General features: G+C 34.9%; 2 protein-coding genes across 4 annotated transcripts; both read right to left on the reverse strand.

Annotated features, from left to right (window-relative positions):
- Window positions 1–2,711: 2,711 nt before the first annotated feature.
- Window positions 2,712–6,999, reverse strand: LOC128545986 (uncharacterized). The gene is made up of 4 exons (XM_053519344.1): window positions 6,845–6,999; window positions 6,500–6,615; window positions 5,880–6,010; window positions 2,712–3,037 (listed from the first exon to the last, which is right to left on the reverse strand). Coding segments are annotated over exons 1-4 (420 nt in total). The 5' UTR covers window positions 6,847–6,999; the 3' UTR covers window positions 2,712–2,866.
- Window positions 7,000–11,974: 4,975 nt separating this feature from the next.
- Window positions 11,975–18,424, reverse strand: LOC123534718 (uncharacterized). 3 transcript variants are annotated; one of them, XM_053519345.1, is made up of 6 exons: window positions 18,233–18,424; window positions 15,966–16,242; window positions 14,276–14,406; window positions 13,618–13,733; window positions 13,043–13,173; window positions 11,975–12,258 (listed from the first exon to the last, which is right to left on the reverse strand). In XM_053519345.1, exons 2-6 carry the CDS (start codon window positions 16,239–16,241, stop codon window positions 12,157–12,159), a joined length of 756 nt encoding a protein of 251 aa, XP_053375320.1. In that variant the 5' UTR covers window position 16,242; window positions 18,233–18,424; the 3' UTR covers window positions 11,975–12,156. The 3 variants fall into 3 exon arrangements, with proteins under 3 accessions (XP_053375320.1, XP_053375321.1, XP_045173029.2); XM_053519346.1 differs by having other exon boundaries at window positions 18,223–18,424; XM_045317094.2 differs by lacking the exon at window positions 18,233–18,424 and having other exon boundaries at window positions 15,966–16,456.
- Between the last annotated feature and the right edge of the window lie 258 nt (window positions 18,425–18,682).

The following is an 18,682-nucleotide window of genomic DNA, read 5'->3' on the forward strand; positions in this document are numbered from 1 at the left end:
TTTTCGATGTGAACAGAGCGCTCGATGGTCCATCACTAAGGATACTAATGATATTAGTAGACCAACACTATCTTAATGGTAGTTCTAAGAGCATACGGGACTTTAATGTATCAAATACACAAATAGATTCGCCCATTATTTCATCAATTCCTCGACCTGTTCAAACAACCCTCGCAAATGATTTAAAGAAGACACACTTTAGCTGCAAGATACGCCTGATGAGGTTATCATAGGGGAAACATGTGTAGCGTCAGCTTCAAAGTAATTGCCCCATAGTGATCAGCTACTTGCTTGGCAACCGGAAGTGCAGCTATACTGTGAGGACACAGAGGCCCCTTATGGATATATCATTAAGGTGCACGGCTGCATTGTTGCTTCCGCCAGCATAAATCCAAAAGGTCGGATAGGAATGATCAGCTGTATTGAACATGTAGTCACCAGCGAAATAAGTTTAAGAACAGTTTTGAATCCATTCTGTCATTACGAAATAATATAGATGCGTTTACATTATTATATTTTACTCTCCCGATCTTCTAACACATCAAACGGAATCTTTATACATATACTGCAGTATCAAACTGACTATTTGATATCAAGATCACTTGTGATGAGTGATTTATTATAGTGCGAAGTTTTCATAGTAGTTTATACATAATTTATTTTAGGTCGATCATGTGTGAAGGAAGTTCTACAACTTATATTAATCACTCTCGACACCTCATTCCTGATGGAATCCATCGCCAGGAGGGTATGAGAGAACAGGCCAATTTTCCTTTTAATGCTGAGTTTTCATAGTGAGGATCAAATATTGGGCCATGCCTACATATAATGGGTAAATATCCTATGACAGATATAGTGAGTGACTTTTTTTTGCAACAGGAAAGGTACATATTTTGAGATAATCCTTAAGTCAAATTCAACTAACAGTACTGTTGACCTGAAAATCGGACAATATACAGATAACCTCGTCCTATTTAATGTTACATATGTAATACATTGGTAAACAGTATGAAAACTGGATGGTTGAAATTCATACACTCTTATTAATTAAATGTTCACAATTAGTCCAAGATATTTTAAAACATAATAAGTAAAAAGATGGTGATTCTATTGCAATAGATGGACAATTTAAATTCTAACGGCAAAACCAATACATGTACAAATTTTATGACTAACAATCTCGATTGACATGCATGTAAATTCTCTTTACTCGTTCGTGTTTTTTATATTAACATTTTTTTTCAAATGTATCAATTGAAAGTCGTTTCCAAACGCCTATTTCTGGTGATGACGCGTATATGTTGTCAAAGAGAACATATTTATGGCCTTGAGATGTATCAGACATGTCAAGTAATTGTGAAAGGACATGATTTGTATAAAAAGTAAATTGTAAAAGCAGTGAAATTTTATGGGGTTAATCAAAGTACAAGCAGCAGTGCATCGCATCTACTAGATTCTGTATATAGGACACGAAACCCCTGTAATGCAATGTGAAAGCTATATGGATCTTGTAACTACGGTGCATGTCAAGTTCTCGATCGAACTCACACGCACGCACATACGTACGCACACATACAAGCAAAGATAGGGCTAACATTTAATGTGCTTCCTTCTTTATCATTTGCCGAAATTATCTCCTAAATTCAAGAAAAGGCATCACAGAAATACGCTTGCTAAGGCACTTCCGTTCTAAAAATGTTGAAACAGACGACATAAGGTTCACAAATATAATTTTTCAGCAAACCTGCGAAAGACTTTTTTTCTTAAACATTCAAGGTCAGAAACTTACAAAATTTCTTGATTAAAAATATTAGAGGAGGGGTTGAATAATTCGAGCTTCTAAATTTTTGAAATTGTTCAACTATTTCTGCTCATTTCGGCCAAAAATAGTGATGTAAGGTGTATGGAGGTAATGTGACATATAAATGTTCCATGTGACTAGTTTTTCCTTAGTTAATGTAGGCATAGGAAATAGAGTTTAATATAATTGCACCTTTACTAATCTTACCTGTTTTGTATTACAAAAGTGCTTCTGTTGTGACATTTTGATACATACAAAAATGTATTATCTGCACTATAAAATACTTACTAGTATTCACTTAATTATCGGCTTGTTAAAAGTTATTTTTTTACCATAAGTAAGCTGACAAAATCATATGAAGCAGGTTTTAAAGGGTAAATCAACACATATGAATAAATCCTCAATGTTTTTGTTGTGCAAAAAGGTATGATATTGCGTCTTAAACCGTTTTCATTTTCCACTCAATTGTGTAATTGCAAGGGAAGTAAACTAATATATATCTCTGCTTAAGTACTGACCTCTGTTATTGATATTAGCAAAACTATCAAAAATCTCACATTTGTAAAATCATTTTTGTTTGTTTCAAGGACTTAGAAATCAAGTTCTGGACTTTATTTAATGTATTTCTATCGTTGAAAAATTTAGGGTCTCTCTCTAGTTATGTAGTTTGTGTTAACCCGCAAAGTTGATTGTACTGTTGTTTTTTTTGTTTTTTTTTGTAATGGTTCTCCTTTGATTTATGTTCACGCATCAAACCAAATGAGCAGTTTCCTAGCTTTGAAAAGCACGACCTTAAGCTACAATAGGACGAACGGGTATGTAATTTTGACTCCATGTCTTTACTACGTCAATGCCATCACCTACTAATGTGTGCTGATGCGTTGCATTTCTAAGTATAAATAATAAGAAGTAGTTCTAAAATTAAATTAATCAAATCACAAAAAATATAGATCTGGAATAATCAAGACTAAAATAACTAAAATAAACAATTACTGTCATTTCATTTATAACACTCTTCTTGTGCTATTTTCGAAAGGAATAATAAAAAATTCAATAGGGTTAAAATTAATCCACTATTGGATTAATTTTGACCATTTTCAGCTCGTCCAGCTTTCCAGTGGAGCACGAATCTTCAAAACAACGGCATCCGACATTGGGAATACATGCCTCGCCTTTGGTACAGCATTCCACTTTACCAGGCAAATATTCGCACTTCTTTGTGTCAATTGGGCAGTCCTACAATAAAGTAAACAATATTATTCCTTATCATGCTGGACACGATTGATTCTGCCATTGCGACCAGTGTAGATCATGATCAGCCTGCACCTCCGTGCAGTCTGATCAAGATCTGCACATATCCGTGCAGTCTGATCAAGATCTGCATTGGTCGTCATTCAGTCAGTATCTTTTTTTAAGTACCCCTTTTAACAGTTAATGGTACTGTCCAAATTGAAAGTGGACAGACAAGTTCATTGTAGAAATTTAGCAGGGCAAGGGTTATGTGGCGTCGAACCAGTAAACCCTTTGGTTCGTTCAAAAAAAAAAGAAAAATCGAAATTATAAAAGACTGAACCAAGTTGTCCCCCGAGGTTGTGAAACATTAAGAGAAAAAAGGTAAATACTTTAAATCGGACACTGATAAAATTACATCTTTGCAGAGACGCGCTATAAAAATAATTACAAAATCAAAGTGTAGCAACTTTGATGAAATATTAAGAAATTCAAAACTTCTATCTTTTGAGAACAGGTGCAAATACCATATTTCATTATTAGTGTACAAAAGTAAAAGAGGAGATTGTCCTATATACATTTCAGATTTACTACATTTTGTTCATAATGATCATTACAGTCTGCGCTCAATCGAAAACATGGATCTTTCTATTGTTAAACCTAAAACGAACTACCTGAAACAAACATTTAGCTACAAAGCTGCACACATATGGAATTCACTTCCTTCTTACATTAAACTTCATAATAATAATATAACTACTTTCAAGCATAATTTAAAGAATTTTCTCTTGTTAAAATAGTTTTTAACAATTAATTACTTGTAATTACAAGAATTTTGTTGAATTGATGTTACTGTATTCTATTCCAATAATAATAATATTCATACTATCTTATTATTCAAATCTGGAATAATTTATTATCTTATGGGACAGACTTTCTTTTTTGTATGTATCTTAATTGTCATGTATAATCTTTGTGACGCATGATAATTCTTTTAAAACATAGTTATTGTTACATTACGTTTATTTAAGCCTTCTTTAATTTGAGACGTGTTTGTCGAGAAAATTTAAGTAATTCTGATATGTGTTTTTTTGTATAAATGTTAAATTATAAATTGACTGTATGATTGTGTGTATGTGTGAATGTATATCAGTTGAAGGCCATACTGGAAATAAGTTGTAAAATATCTGTATTTGTACACTTAGTATGTCACCTTCAGAAAATAAAGTTATTATTATTATTATTATTATTATTTTCAGACACGGTAAAGCCGACGTGGAAGAGCATGCCGAGTGGTGAAAGCAAAAGGACTATTTCAAATAGACAATCTGCTTCATCTTATAGACATGTCTTACACTCCAGGATCTCCACTCAGTTGTTTTGTTGGTAAATTTGTCTACAATGTTTTTATTACAGCCCGAGTCTACGTTAGTTTCTTTGTGAAGATGGGATATCAGCACATCAGAGGAAAAATGGATGTAGTGTTAGGATATTGAGAACACGTAGATAACAGTCATGCAGACACATTTGTTATGTTTGAATTTTGAACAATGCATATGGCCATTCGATAGTAAAATTTAAAATAAGACATATATATACAAGTAGGCTTCTTTTAAAAAAGAAACCTAGGAGAGGTCCAGTGTTGCTCCTTTTAAAGTTATATCAGGGACATCTATGTCTCTGGTTATATGATAGGTTGTGCTATATACGAAAAACAGTTTCCCTGATGCAGATCACTGTGACCTATTAGGGGTCATCATTCTGTTGATGTTGGCCAACCTTCGTATCAAGTTTAGAGATCCTAGGCCCAAGCTTTCTTGGGTTATAGTCTGGAAACTGTTTTCCTGGTCCAGGTCACTGTAATCACGACCTAATTATATCAAAGTCATCTTCAGGATATGATCAGCCTCCGCCAATCCGATGACTGTAGACCCAAGCGTTTCCTAGTTACTGAATTTCATTTAAAAATGTTCAAAAGCTACCACTGCAATAATTGTACACTAAAGTCTTTGGCTCCAAGTCCGAACTTGGCCCTGGTGAAAGCTGCCAAATTGGCATCTTACCATTTTTGCGAGAACCTCAACTGACAAGCTTGTTTGTCAACTGTCGCATTCATTTGGGCCCAAGAGAATATCTTCCAAGAAGCTTTAGAAAAGCTTGGAAGAAAATCCCAATCAAACGGACGTCTGCCAGAAGTGAAAAATATAGCATTCTTTATTTTTTTAAATGTATTTTTTTCCCGAGATTTTTATTGTTAAAGTGCTATTTGAAAAAGAAATTCTAAATATTTTATTTGTTCTAGTGCACAATCAAAAATCTCGGAAGAGCTCTTCTTATTCCGGCAGATCTTCCGTGGCCCAAACGAACGGAGTAAACGAACCGCCAGTTAAACAATATTTTTTTTTTAATTGAACGAAATATATTTTAACGTGATTCAGTGCATATCTTTGAATACTGCGGACAAAAAATAATAGTAAATATATATCTATATCTTTTGCTATTAATAACTGAACAATTTCCAACAATTGTAACAATAGTATTACACTATATTTCTTTATTTTAAACGAACAATTATTTTCGTCTTAGAGGATTTCAAAACTTACTTGTGCGCAAGCGCATTGGGCCATTTTAGACTGGCTCACCGTAATTTGCGCTAGAAAGTGAAATCTAACGCCGTAAAAATAGTAGATTAGTCTAAATCCTCCTAGTTTGAAAGCCAACTCTATGGAGAGGTCTTGATAGACCTCTCAAATTAGATCATATTTCCTGAGACCAGATGTTAGAAATGATAATAGTCTATTTATATAGGGTGTGTTAAGTTCAAACTAATATTACAAATATCAAATACCTTTTTTGATCTTTTCTGGCTTCCATTAAGTAGCGGATCAATTACTTGTTTCCAATCATTTAGCGTCCATGTTGGGTCGGCAGCAACTAAGACGTCATTTACAAGGAATGTTGGTGTGCCTGCTATTGCCCCTATTGACCGAAAAGAATAAAACATTGCTGTTTGCATTATACATCTGTTGTTTCCTCTAAGATGGGGAAAATGAAGTGTCATGGCAGTCCTTACGTCTACCAAAACGTCCATAAATGAATTGTTTTCCAAGTTCTTTACTTGTGTAAATTTCTATATAGATATACATACCCCTCGTCTAGTTGTATGAAGAGAAGCATAACTGATATTATTCCCACTATTTTACAATAGAATGAAATTAAAGTGACACGTGTATTATTATATATATTATTACTGCAAACTTAAACTTGCTAGCTATATTTTGTTACACATGCATTTCACGAGTGCAAAATTGTTGAATTCTATATGCATTTAACGCAAATTTAATATTGACCCATCTTCGTACAAAATGCGCGATAATTTAGTGCAGGAAATACGTTATTGTTTTGAATAGGTATATCAGAATCTTCCTTTTTCTTGCTTTGTTTCGATGGTTAAGTACTGAAACTTACGTGAACAGGAGTATTTCCATGCGGCTCTTGTTGCTGTTTCTATATCGTCTGATTTCATCATTTCCTGAAACTTGGCAGCGTCGACACCTAAAGCACGGGCAGCTGTAGACAGCATCCTGAAAATTTACCATTTTCTATAGAAATGGTTGTAAACTGTTTTCTGAAATAGGCTTCCGTATATATTGATTGCAGAGTACATTGTACTTGAAAGTTCTTGTTGAAGGTCGGCGATTCTACAAAGAATCCAATCCTGACAGAAATGATGGCCGGAGGATTACATAGTCTTACCGTAAGAAAACAATGCAATACAATTTTGCTTTGTAAACAATGTAAAAGGAAACTTACATTATAACATCATTAGATGTTATATTTGCTGTAGCATCGTTAGAAAACTTATCTAAATTTGCGTAAATATACTGGAACCAACTGTACGCTGCTGCATCACCCGCTCCTAACTTGCGGACAATTTGTGTGCCCTGAAAACGAACAAAAACAAGACTGATTTGATAAATTGTCTTTCTGTTTTCGGTCACTTTTGTATACTTAATGTCGTGAAATAACTACATTGAATAATGAATCATTACAACGCATTTGAATACACCAAGTTAACTGTTGTACATGTAAGAAGTAATAATTTCTTTAACTGAGATAGTCCGGCATTATCCGTTTAAAGGCTAATGATATAGCTGGACACTTAAAATGAAAGTTTTAGATACGATAAATTCGGTTAAACCAGTAAATTTTAACTAAATAAAAAGAAACATTCTTTAGCAGTAAGATACGCCTGATGATGGTATGGTAGAGGAAACATATGTAGCGTCAGCTTCAAAGTCGTTGCCCCATAATGATCAGCTACTTGCTGGGCAACCGGAAGAGCATCCCTGCTGTCAGGACACAGAGGTCCCATGTGGATATCAAGATGCACGGCTGCATTATTGCTTCCGCTTGCATAAACATATCCCAGTGGTCTTTTGGGAATGATCAGCTGCGATGAACATACAGTCACCAACGACACAAATATCAAAACCAATTTCGAATCCATACTGTTAGTGCGAAATGATTTTACAGATTCTTCAACCTTTATTTAATTCTCCGGCGATTTTTCTTAAAACTGTTAATTGCTTCGAATAAATTCGAAACGTTTTAGATCCTCATGTGACAGGGTATTTATACAAAATTAAACTGAAAAATTGTAATAATATCAAGAACATCTGTCATGAGATAGAATGTAAGTAGATAACGCCGTACTATTTATCATATGAAATGTACATTTATCATATGTACATTTATCGTGGTATACAAACAGTTTAAAAATTAGAACAATATCAAAAGTTAATGCTATGTTCATACAAAGCACAGTACATTTTACTAACAAATATTTAAAATAATAATTTTCGTGTCAAAAATTTATTCATAATGACTTAAGTGTCACAATTAACATAATCATATCATTACATCCTTACTAGAAGGAAAGCATCATTGTTCAAACTGGCGCTCAGTGTGACAAATTCTTTTTTTTTAAAGTACAGGTTGTGAGAGTGACTTATCAGTTGGGAAATTAAATATGAACATCTTGATAATTTACAAAAATTGCGTCCCTTTGTCGCGAAATCACAGTGCTTGTTATCTACTGCACCTGATAATACAGTATGGTTGCTGTCCTCCGCTTTGAATAGAAACATGTGATTTAAGATTTGATATGTCAATGGGAATGGAATAAAGGAAAGAAAATGCAATATCTGGAAAAAATATAGTCAAAACGAAAATTGAAAACTTTATTTCTTTGTTATGTTACGCCCATTAGCTTGGAAAAAGCCCTTATTGGAGAGGTCTATCAAGACTTCTCCTTAGTGCTGGCTTTTAGACTAATCTACTAATTTTACGGAGTTAGATTTCACTTTCTAGCGCAAATTACGGTGAGCCAGTCTAAAATGACCCTATGCGCTTGCGCACAAGTAAGTTTTGATATCCTCTAAGACGAAAATAATTGTTTGTTTAAAATAAAGAACTATAGTGTAATACTATTGTTACAAATGTTGGAAACGGTTCAGTTATTAATAACAAAATGTATAGATATATATTTACTATCATTTTTATTCGCAGTATTCAAAGATATGCATATATATTGAATCACGTTTAAATATATTTCGTTCAATTAAATGAATTTATTGTTTAACTGGCAGTTCGTTTGCCCCGTTCGTTTGGGCCACGGAAGATCTGCCGGAATAAGAAGAGCTCTTCCGAGATGTTCGATTTTGCGTCTTCTGTTTTTAGAAGATCTTCTGCGTCTTTCACCCGATAGTCGGAAGAGGTAGCAGAGATGTAAATCACGTGATCAAAACAAGGCAGCAACTTACAAACTGAGTAATAAACTAGAACAAATAAAATGTATAGATTTTTTTTTCAAGTATCACATTAACCTGAAAAGGTAAAGATTGATACATGTATATTTTATCATTTCCGGCAGACGTCCGTTCGGTTGGGATTTTCGTCTAAACTTTTCTAAAGCTTCTCGGAAGCTAATCGCTTGGGCCAAAACGAACGGGGCAGTTCACAAACATGCTTGTCAGGTGAGGTTCCCGCAAGAATAGTAAGATGCCAATTTGGTAGCTTTCACCAGGGCCAAGTTCGGACTTGGAGGCAATGACTTCAGTGTACAATTATTGCAGTGGTAGCTTTTATACATTTTTAAATGAAATTCAGTAGCTAGGAAGTGCTTGGGTCTACAGTCCTGGGATTGGCGGAGGTTGATCATATCCTGAAGATGACTTATTGATTTTGAGATCATTAGGTAGTGGTTACAGTGACCTGGACCAGGAAAACAGAAGTTTGGGACTAGGATCTCTAAACTTGATACGAAGGTTGGCCATCACCAACAGAATGATGACCCCTAATAGGTCACAGTGATCTGCATCAGAGAAACTGTTTTTCGTATATAGCACAACCTATCATATAACCAGAGACATAGATAACAATTGTTGTTATTTATTTCTCTGGTTATATGATAGGTTGTGCTATATACGAATATCTAGTCCCTTATATAATTTTAAAAGGAGCAACACTGGACCCCTCCTATGATTCTTTTTTAAACGAAGCCTACTTGTTGCTAATTTGTTTACGGAAAAAGCTACACTTTCCCCGTTTTCTTATTTTTTTGCCACACTACTAGTTCAGGTATACCGCTACATCCTAATACCGTAACACAGTCTGCGGCGTGGCAAACGATAGTAAGATAAAAAAGATTATTGCCGTCACAGAATGATGCTTCATTTTTGAATGATATTGTACAACAAAATATTCTGTGCCTGAATGCCCGCTTTCTACATACCAGGCTACATGAAAACTCTCTTGCAATCAAAGTTATTACACGTTCCACAAAGATTTCAAAGTATTCCACCAATCTTTGGAAGAAAGGGAACCCTTTTCAAGTTTGTTAATATAAGTCTCACGAATAGCAGAAAGACTTTTGTTTCGAAGTTGTTTAAAGTTCTACAACAGACGTGGAGAGTGGGGTATTCTTGCCTCACCAAAAGGACGTCTGATACCTGTACTTGATGTAACAATTTTGATTACAGAAACATATGTGTTAATACCACTAGCGATAAAGACTCACAGATTGTTGTAGTCATAAGACCGTACTTGTCTGAAAAAGCATTTTTGTAAATTTTAAAAGAATAAATTAGGAATGTGGTAGTACTGGTATTGTTTAAGGAAACGTTCTTCAACGCCAAATACAAATATAAAATAGATTAAGGATAAAGAGTGCGTGGTAAAGTGTGTTTGCTTGTCAGTAAAATGTTCGAGTTTTAGCTGGGACATACACTCCCTAAAAAAAGTAACAACTTTGGTAGAGAACTACCCTGGAAACATTTCTGCCACATTACTTGAAAACTGGCTTGCAGGGCAGAGGAGGAGGAATGGTTTACATATGTATATAGATATTTGCAGAGGGTCACCCATGGGACATTTTCGGTGAGATTATCTTAAATTCAGACAACGGTTTAGGAGAATATATCGTTTGATTTCCATTCTTAGTTGTTAGCTTATATTTACAAAGCATGCTTATTTGAGGGATTTTGGTAGAAGGTCACCCAATGAACATTTCTGTATTTTTTAAATAGAACTAGCAGCTTCATGTGGGAAGACGTTCAAAGTTTCCACTATTGCTATTTACGGAAAAATGCCTGTCCATGGCCGCCATGTATTTTAACGTAGTGAAATGATCTGAAGGAATTTTGGCGGAGAGTCAGTCACGAAAGGCTGTATTTTAAAAAAAAGCAGGTTAATGATATCTGATATATCTGATATAGCCATGATTTTAGCGAAACGGAACGATTCGTAGGAAGTTGGTAGCGGGTCACCTAAGTACATCTCTTTGAAATATTTTTTTTGAAACCTTGCTACAGTTAAGGTTTTTGGTGTTGTTCGTTTTGGTTGCTGCAGCAATTCTGAATTCTGTATAATGACATAGATTTGAAGGAATCTGAAACTGGTGCACTCAAGGAACATACCTGTGAGGCTTATTTGAATTATGAACATGTGTTCTTTTAAAGAGTTTTAGAATCTCATTTGTGACAGGTTGGTGAGCCGCCAGAACTTAAAGAATAGGACTCGTGAGATAAATGTCTATAAGGCATAGGTGTTTCATAAATCAAAATTTCTGGTCCATCACGCTTGCAATTTTATACATTGTATTTGTATCGTTATGCCGATAATATATGATTAAAATAGCGACACTGCGAACTATTTGAGAATAAATATAGACATAATCAAAATTTACTAAAAATAAATGTAAGAAAAGTCATCCTTTGTAAAAAAAGCAAAAGTATTAAGTATGTATTGATATTAGTTTTTTTTAAGCAATAAAACACAAGCACCAAAATCCGTAACACCCTTTATGATTTAAAGCGTATTAATGTACTATAACACAAAAATGTACATGTATTAACGCAGCATATAATTATACAAAATATATCATGTTTGAAATGGTTTTTAATTAACTGCAAAATTACAAAAATAGCGCAACGGATGATTCAAATGAATTTACTGCCGTAAACAAGTGTTTACCATAAAAATTCCGATTTGTACTTGCATTTCAACAAGTTTTTTTTTACCTAAAACAAACAAACAAAAACAAAAAAAAAAATGTCCTTAATCTGAATAAAAATCAAGGCGTTGCAAAATATGTTTCAATAAACATGAACACAAAGCTACAATGGCTTACAGATGACATGACTGTATTATAAATATGTGACATACTTTTAGTGGAGTTATCTTTTTACAGAAAAAAATCATTAATTTATTATTTATCATTTGCATCACAAATGTTATTACAATCGTGCTGAACGGATCTTTCAATGCCTCTCGATGTTCTTGCAATATCTTATATATAATTCTAATAATACATTTTTGAAAATTTCACATGGTATGTTGTTAATTACAGTAAACTTTTAAGAAATCAAAAAAGTGCTATGATATAATTTTATTTGTTTTATTTTACCACCTCAGCTAAACCTAAAGAAATCATAAAAACACATATGGATTGGGCATTGGACGTCCGGTTTAGTATAAATACTAGTATAAATTTGTTTTTAAGAATCTAAGTTGGAAAAATTGGCACACTCGTATAACAGTATTTCTATGCACTGGAACACGAATCAGCAACGGCACCCGACATTTGGAATACACGCCTCGCCTTTCTTACAGCATTCTACCTTGCCAGGCAGATACTCGCACTTCTTTGTGTCAATGGGGCAGTCCTACAATAAAGTAACGGTCACTATAGTATGCGGTGTCATAATCTTGGCACATCAGAAAAAAAAGAGAAAAACGCACCATAGCAATGAATGCTCAAGTTGTTACAATTATGAATACATGTAAAAATCAATGAAAGATGAACTTCAAATGAAATAACACAGCCAAAAAAAAGTAAAAGATTTTCGTGCAGTTCTGTCAGTCGTTTTTTTTTCAGTTTATTGGTGGCAAGTTTTTGAAGCGCAGAGCAAAAACTCGTTTAAAAAGACTGGATACAAAACCATGCAAGAAAGATGGATATACTGCCCTGTAATTATGTGCAAGTACATGAAACTATCAAGTCATTCATATTCTCCTGTTGAGCGTTCTTTTGCTGCCCTTGAAAAGCGCATGCGCATTAAAATCAAAACATCCGGTGAAACATCCTGGCAACCAATAGCATCGTAAAAACGTCTCTCTTAATGCAACTCAGAATGGTAATTAAGAGGACTTGATAGAAAAATTCGAAATTATATACAATTCCAAGGTTACCACTGAAACAGTCAAAAATGAAGTGGAGCGGTCTCCATTCATAGATTAAGATATACGGTAAATAATTAATTAAGAAATGAAAATTCGGTCTTGCGAGAGAGGCGGTTTCCGTTCACTTGTGGTCTTTAGCAAAGACAGTACTGTATATAATCTGGCCCCAATTTCTTGACATCAGAAATTATGAATATCATTAAACTCTTGTTTCCGTAAAACCAACATATTACAGTTTCAGGTTAATATTAAAGAGTCCAAATATACCTTGTTGGATCGTTTATGGCTTCCTTGGAGCAGCGGGTCAATTACTCGTTTCCAGTCATTCAGCGTCCATGTTGGGTCAGCAGCTACCGTTATGTCATTTACAAAGAATGTAGGTGTACTTGCTACTGCTCCTATACATTGAAAACAACTTTTACGTCACATGTTTCTTACTGAACACCTTAAACACATAGAGGTTCTCCTTACCCGTCCCTACCCCCATCCCATTTTAACTCCTCATTCATTACATCTATATGATGGATTTGCGCCAGACTTTACAAAAAAGGGTTTTATGGACTAATCGCTATTTTGGTCCAAACATTAACTCACATGCAAACATTTCTAGTTTCATATGATTTAAGGTGATTGTTTCTTTCCGCTTGTTTTCAGTAATATCAGGTTTAAACTCGTGAATGTGAACATATTGCATTGCATTTAACGTAAGTATAAATGCTGACTTAACATCTTATCATAAGCAACCATATATTGACATTCTTGTTTTAAATATTTAAAATATTTGTTTTGAATGTTAATAGCAGTATTTTATCATTTTCTCGTTTTATTCTATGGATGCATACGTGTGCAGGAGTATTTCCAAGCGGCTCTTGTCGCAATCTCTATATCGATTGATTGCATACTTTCCTCAAATTTGGCTGCGTCTATCCCAAAAGCCTTGGCTGCTGTGGACAACATCCTAAAATATATCACTTTCTAAAGATATTGTCGATATGAACTCACGTGGTCTGTGAAAAACTGCAGTTCTTATTTATACTAATACGTGGTAATAGAATGAATGTCGTATATTGCTGACACGTGACTTGAAGGTTCATGTGAAAAATCGATGGTTCTACAAAGACTGGTATCCTGGATATTCGCAACTTGGCAATGATTTCGTTGTGACATTAAATAAACAGACGGTATTACCTCTATCATAGGCGTGAGATCAGATATGGGGGCGGGGGGGGGGGGGGGGGGGGGGGGGTGCGGTGCAGGAAGGACGCTCCCATTCGCAATTTTGAGAGTGGAGGGCCAAGATATGACTGTATACCTTCCCCTCTCCCAACTTTTGACCAAAAAACCCTATTTTTTCTCAGAAATAATGGTTAAATAAAGAAATGGTTATTGAGTTTTAGCATATGAAACTTAGAATGATATACATTTTATTTAAACCGTTTCGACATTTTCCGAAGTTTCATAAAATTGGTGAGATTTCACAATGGAAGTACAGCAACTTACTCTATAACATCAATGGTTGTCATATTTATTGTTGCGTAGTTAGAAAACTTGTCTAAATTTGCGTAAATATACTGGAACCAATTGTAGGCAGTAACATCACCCGCCCCTAGCTTCCTCACAATTTCAGCACCCTGAAATCACACATGAACATATGAGCTGCACCATAAGAAAACCAACATAGTGCATTTGCGACCAGCATGGATCCAGACCAGCTTGCGCATCCGCGCAGTCTGGGCAGGATCCATGCAGTTCGCTAACGGTTTCTCTAATTGCAATAGGCTTTGAAAGCGAACAGCATGCATCCTGACCAGACTGCACGGATGCGCAGGCTGGTCTGGATCCATGCTGGTCGCAAACCTATTATGTTGGTTTTCTCATGGCGCGGCTCAATTCTTTATTTTCAGAAGGTAACATGTACAGACATGCAGATAAAACATTTACAACATCTTAGTTCAAACATGGCCTTCTATACCATAATGTACGGTGAGTATTTTAAAATGGCCACATTTGGTATTTCACAGACCAAATTATCATTCAGGAGAACCCCGGGAGTCTAAAATACTGAAATTCACGTCTTCATTCCTTACCTCCAAGTACAGTGAAACCTGTTTTAAGAGACCACTTAAGGGACAACAAAAAGTGGTCTCATAAGACAGGTGGTCTATTAATACAGGTTCAGTCTATATGAAATGTTTTATAGGGGGACCTAAAATTATTGGTCTTAAAATACAGGATTTTTGCTTAATACATATGGTCTCTTAAGCAGGTTTGATTGTATTATATAAGGTGCAGTACTTGTGACCTTATTTTACCGGATAATTTAGCAATATCAGATATTAGATCATAATATATAATACTTATTTTTGAATCAATCTTTTGTGATAATTAGTCTTTTTCTTTAAATTTATAAATATGAATTGTGATAACCTAAGTCTTTCGTTTTTTTTCTGTGATAAATGTCTTCCGATGTCACACCATATTATATTACACAGGGACCACAATAAGAGATGATTTCTATCTCTATTTGTCTCATCCTTTGTGTTATAATGTATATGACATGGCTTTATTCAACATGCATACTTGTTCATTGTTATCTGTTTGTTGTTATATGTTGCCATGAATATGTACATTGTACAAAGAAATAAAACCATCTTTCAAAATCTATTCTTTATACAAGGAAAAACATTACCCACGAAGTAACAGACGCCTCATTATGCATGATGAATTGGGCAAAAAACAACAACAACACCAGTAATTTGCCATTTCGTTAGATGAAACGTTACACGAACAAATATTTTGAATTATTTTCCTATTCACCTGTTAAGGTAATTGTAAATATATTAAGGTACATTGAGTCTATTTTAAGGCAGATGGTATAGTTTAAAGGAAAGTTGTTGAAATAGTTAGCTGCTTTATCAATATAATATGCTTTACCCTTACCCTGCTAAATTTCTGAAATGAACTGGTCCATCATTCTACTCGGGCAGCATCACTTATTATTTAAAGGGGTGTTCACTGAAATTTTACTGACTGAACAGCGAACAGAGCAGACCATGATCTTGGTCTGCTCATGGAGGTAATATAGAGACTCTATATTACCTCCATGGTCTGCTATGGCCGCAAAGGCAAAATCACGTGTCGCCAGCAGGCTAAGGGTTAATTAATTAAAATTATAGAAAAGAAGACATACTTTAGCTGTAAGATACGCCTGATGATGGTACGGTAGAGGAAACATATGTAGCGTCAGCTTCAAAGTCGTTTTCCCATAGTGATCAGCCACTTGCAAAGCAACCGGAAGTGCATCCCTGCTGTCAGGACACAGAGGCCCCATGTGGATATCAAGATGTATGGCTGCATTGTTGCTTCCGCTATCATACACGAATCCCAATGTTCTTCTAGGAATGATCAGCTGTGGTGAACATACAGTCACCAACGGCACAAGTATCAAAACCAGTTTCCAATCCATTCTGTTTGTACGAAATAACACACGTGTGTTTAATAACTTTGTTGCTTTGTCTCCCATATTTATTATATTATGTGAATGGTTTTAACAACTTGAAAATTTTAACATCCGCGTTAAACATAATAGTGAAACACAAGTAAGCCAAGTATTGATACCATTCCCGTTTTACCTGAAGTAGTTTTACATATTGTAGGAAGCATTTATATGTACATTTTGTATATTAATTTAAACATTCTAAAGGTTCATCCGTGGAAACTACCGTAGTAGTCATAAATAATTCTCGATTCATTTATGCAGTATCCATATTTATTAAAAGTTATTTGTTATAAAACACAAACAACTCAGCCTTTGCACTTCTATTACCATAAATTGCCTATGTTTAATTTCAATTTTAACGGCATCATCGTACTTTTAAAAAATGTAAAAACTCTCGCAGTCTGGTCCGTCTTGCATGGTGTTTTCGTGTTTATCTACTTGTACTCAGGTAGAATGACAGCCATCTTTACTTGATGCGTATGCCGTGCTTTTAACTTTATATGATATGTTTTCTACTATATACGCAGTGCTTTCAACTGTAATTGCAAGTATATATGCTGTGCAAACTTAATTATGGGAGATCCCGTTTATTACGAAAAGTAACGAACAACGTCGAAAACATATGGCAGCATTTGGTCCAAGGGTACTTTACATAAGGTTACACCAATAAATGTAAGAAATAGACATTATGTGTATCTTGGAGAAAAAATTGGTTTAGGACAATGTTCTTGAACTAAATTAAAAGTGAAAAGATTAGATAAACTTTATAGAAAAGTTTTGGGTGTGACAAAGTTCTAAGATTGAAGTTGGTAATACTGCCCAAACTAATGGTTATTTATCACCAATAAAGGAGATAACAAGACTAGAACATGTCCTATTTTTTCCTACAAGTTTGCTGACAATTCAAATTAACAGCTGCAATTTATGACTTTTAGGACCAAATGTGAAACATGGGATATAATTTTTGTGTGTTCTCATGGGGAAAAAAATACAGAACAACTAATCGATTGATATAAAAAAAGGAAGTTCCATGGAAAGTACTCCAAAAGACTACCATACCCGGAACTGGAGAGATTTGGAGCCAAAGCATCTGTGAAAGGAATGCTAATTGTCTCCGGTAAAAGATGCATGCACTGTTCATGTTTTAACTTTTAAGTATGTGGACATTTTTGTTACATTATTTATACAATGTTTTCATTCACCTATCCGTAAGACTACTTTATAGTCTGTGTATCTCTAATATACAATATTTTTAATACATGTTCTTCATAACCGATTTCAATCGCATTTTGTTTGCACTGGAGACTGCACACTAAACTGATAAATATTGCACACCAGACTGGTATTTCTGGCATACTATTGCACACCAGACTGGTATTTCTGGCATACTCTTGCACACCAGACTGACACACACCAGAGTTGCGTTTCCTGCACATCGGACTGGCGTTTCTTGCACATCGCATTAACGTTTCTTACACATTGGACTGGCGTTTCTCGCATACTAAAGAGGCGTTTCTTACACACGGGACTGGCCTTTCTTGCACACCAGACTAGCGATTCTGACACACACCAGACTAGCGTTTCTTGCACACCAGACTTAGCGTTTCAAGGCTTGCACATCGGACTGGAGTTTATTGCGCATAGGACTGGCATTTCTTGCACATCGGACTGGTATTCTTGCACATCAGACGGTCGTTTCTTCCGCACCAGACTTGCGTTTCTTGCACATCGAACAAGAGTTTCTTGCATACCGGACGAGCCCTTCTTTTACACTGGTACTACGTTCTACATTAGATTCGTGCCTCGATTGTATTTTATGTAAATTTCAACATCTTTTTTTTTACAGGGTTTCATGTAGCTTTACAATAGTGTTTACTTTGATGCTGTATTTGCCATAGTTTCTTACGGTAAAGTAAGCATCTAGCGTTTTAGAAAACAAAGAATTTACCTGTATTTACCTGTAATACAACTGGTATAAGTTCCCAAGGCTTGTTTGCGTTCTTCACTAACAATAAAAATGCAAAGCTGGATTCTTTTAAACGTCCGGAAATGTTTTTTAAAGTTGTCTCAAATTATGAAAAACAATTTACAAAACTACTGTTTCCTTATCTAACGCACATCCCATTATATCCCATACCACCTTTTGCTGTCCCAGAGGTGACTGACATGCACGATGTCAATGGCAGATAAGCGAAGATGTAAACCTAAATATAACGTAGACAAGGTACTTTTAAGGAGACTTAAAAATATCACTGTATTTTAAAAATATGCTGGTGATAAAGGACTTTAGTCCTTACAAATTCTTTCCGAGTTGCTTTGGTCAAAAGGTAAAGGTTTTGGGGGACTATAAATTTCAGTTAACCTTTAACCTGCTAAATGTCTATAATGAACTTGTCCATCTTTCTATT

The sequence above is a fragment of the Mercenaria mercenaria genome, chromosome 12 (genome assembly GCF_021730395.1).
Source record: "Mercenaria mercenaria strain notata chromosome 12, MADL_Memer_1, whole genome shotgun sequence".
In the NCBI taxonomy this organism is placed as follows: Eukaryota; Metazoa; Mollusca; class Bivalvia; order Venerida; family Veneridae; genus Mercenaria; species Mercenaria mercenaria.

Excerpts from the sequence above, each read along its gene's own strand:
- LOC128545986 (XM_053519344.1), bottom strand. Across the intron at positions 6,011-6,499 it reads ATGGAAATACTCCTGTTCAC|GGGCAATAGCAGGCACACCA; the intron begins GTAAGTTTCAGT and ends TTCGGTCAATAG. Across the intron at positions 3,038-5,879 it reads GCCAGAAAAGATCAAAAAAG|GACTGCCCAATTGACACAAA; the intron begins GTATTTGATATT and ends ACTTTATTGTAG.
- LOC123534718 (XM_045317094.2), bottom strand. The coding sequence starts at position 16,298 with ATGGGAGACAAAGCAACAAAGTTATTAAACACACGTGTGTTATTTCGT. Across the intron at positions 14,407-15,965 it reads AGGCGTATCTTACAGCTAAA|GGTGCTGAAATTGTGAGGAA; the intron begins GTATGTCTTCTT and ends GTGTGATTTCAG. Across the intron at positions 13,734-14,275 it reads ACAACCATTGATGTTATAGA|GATGTTGTCCACAGCAGCCA; the intron begins GTAAGTTGCTGT and ends GATATATTTTAG.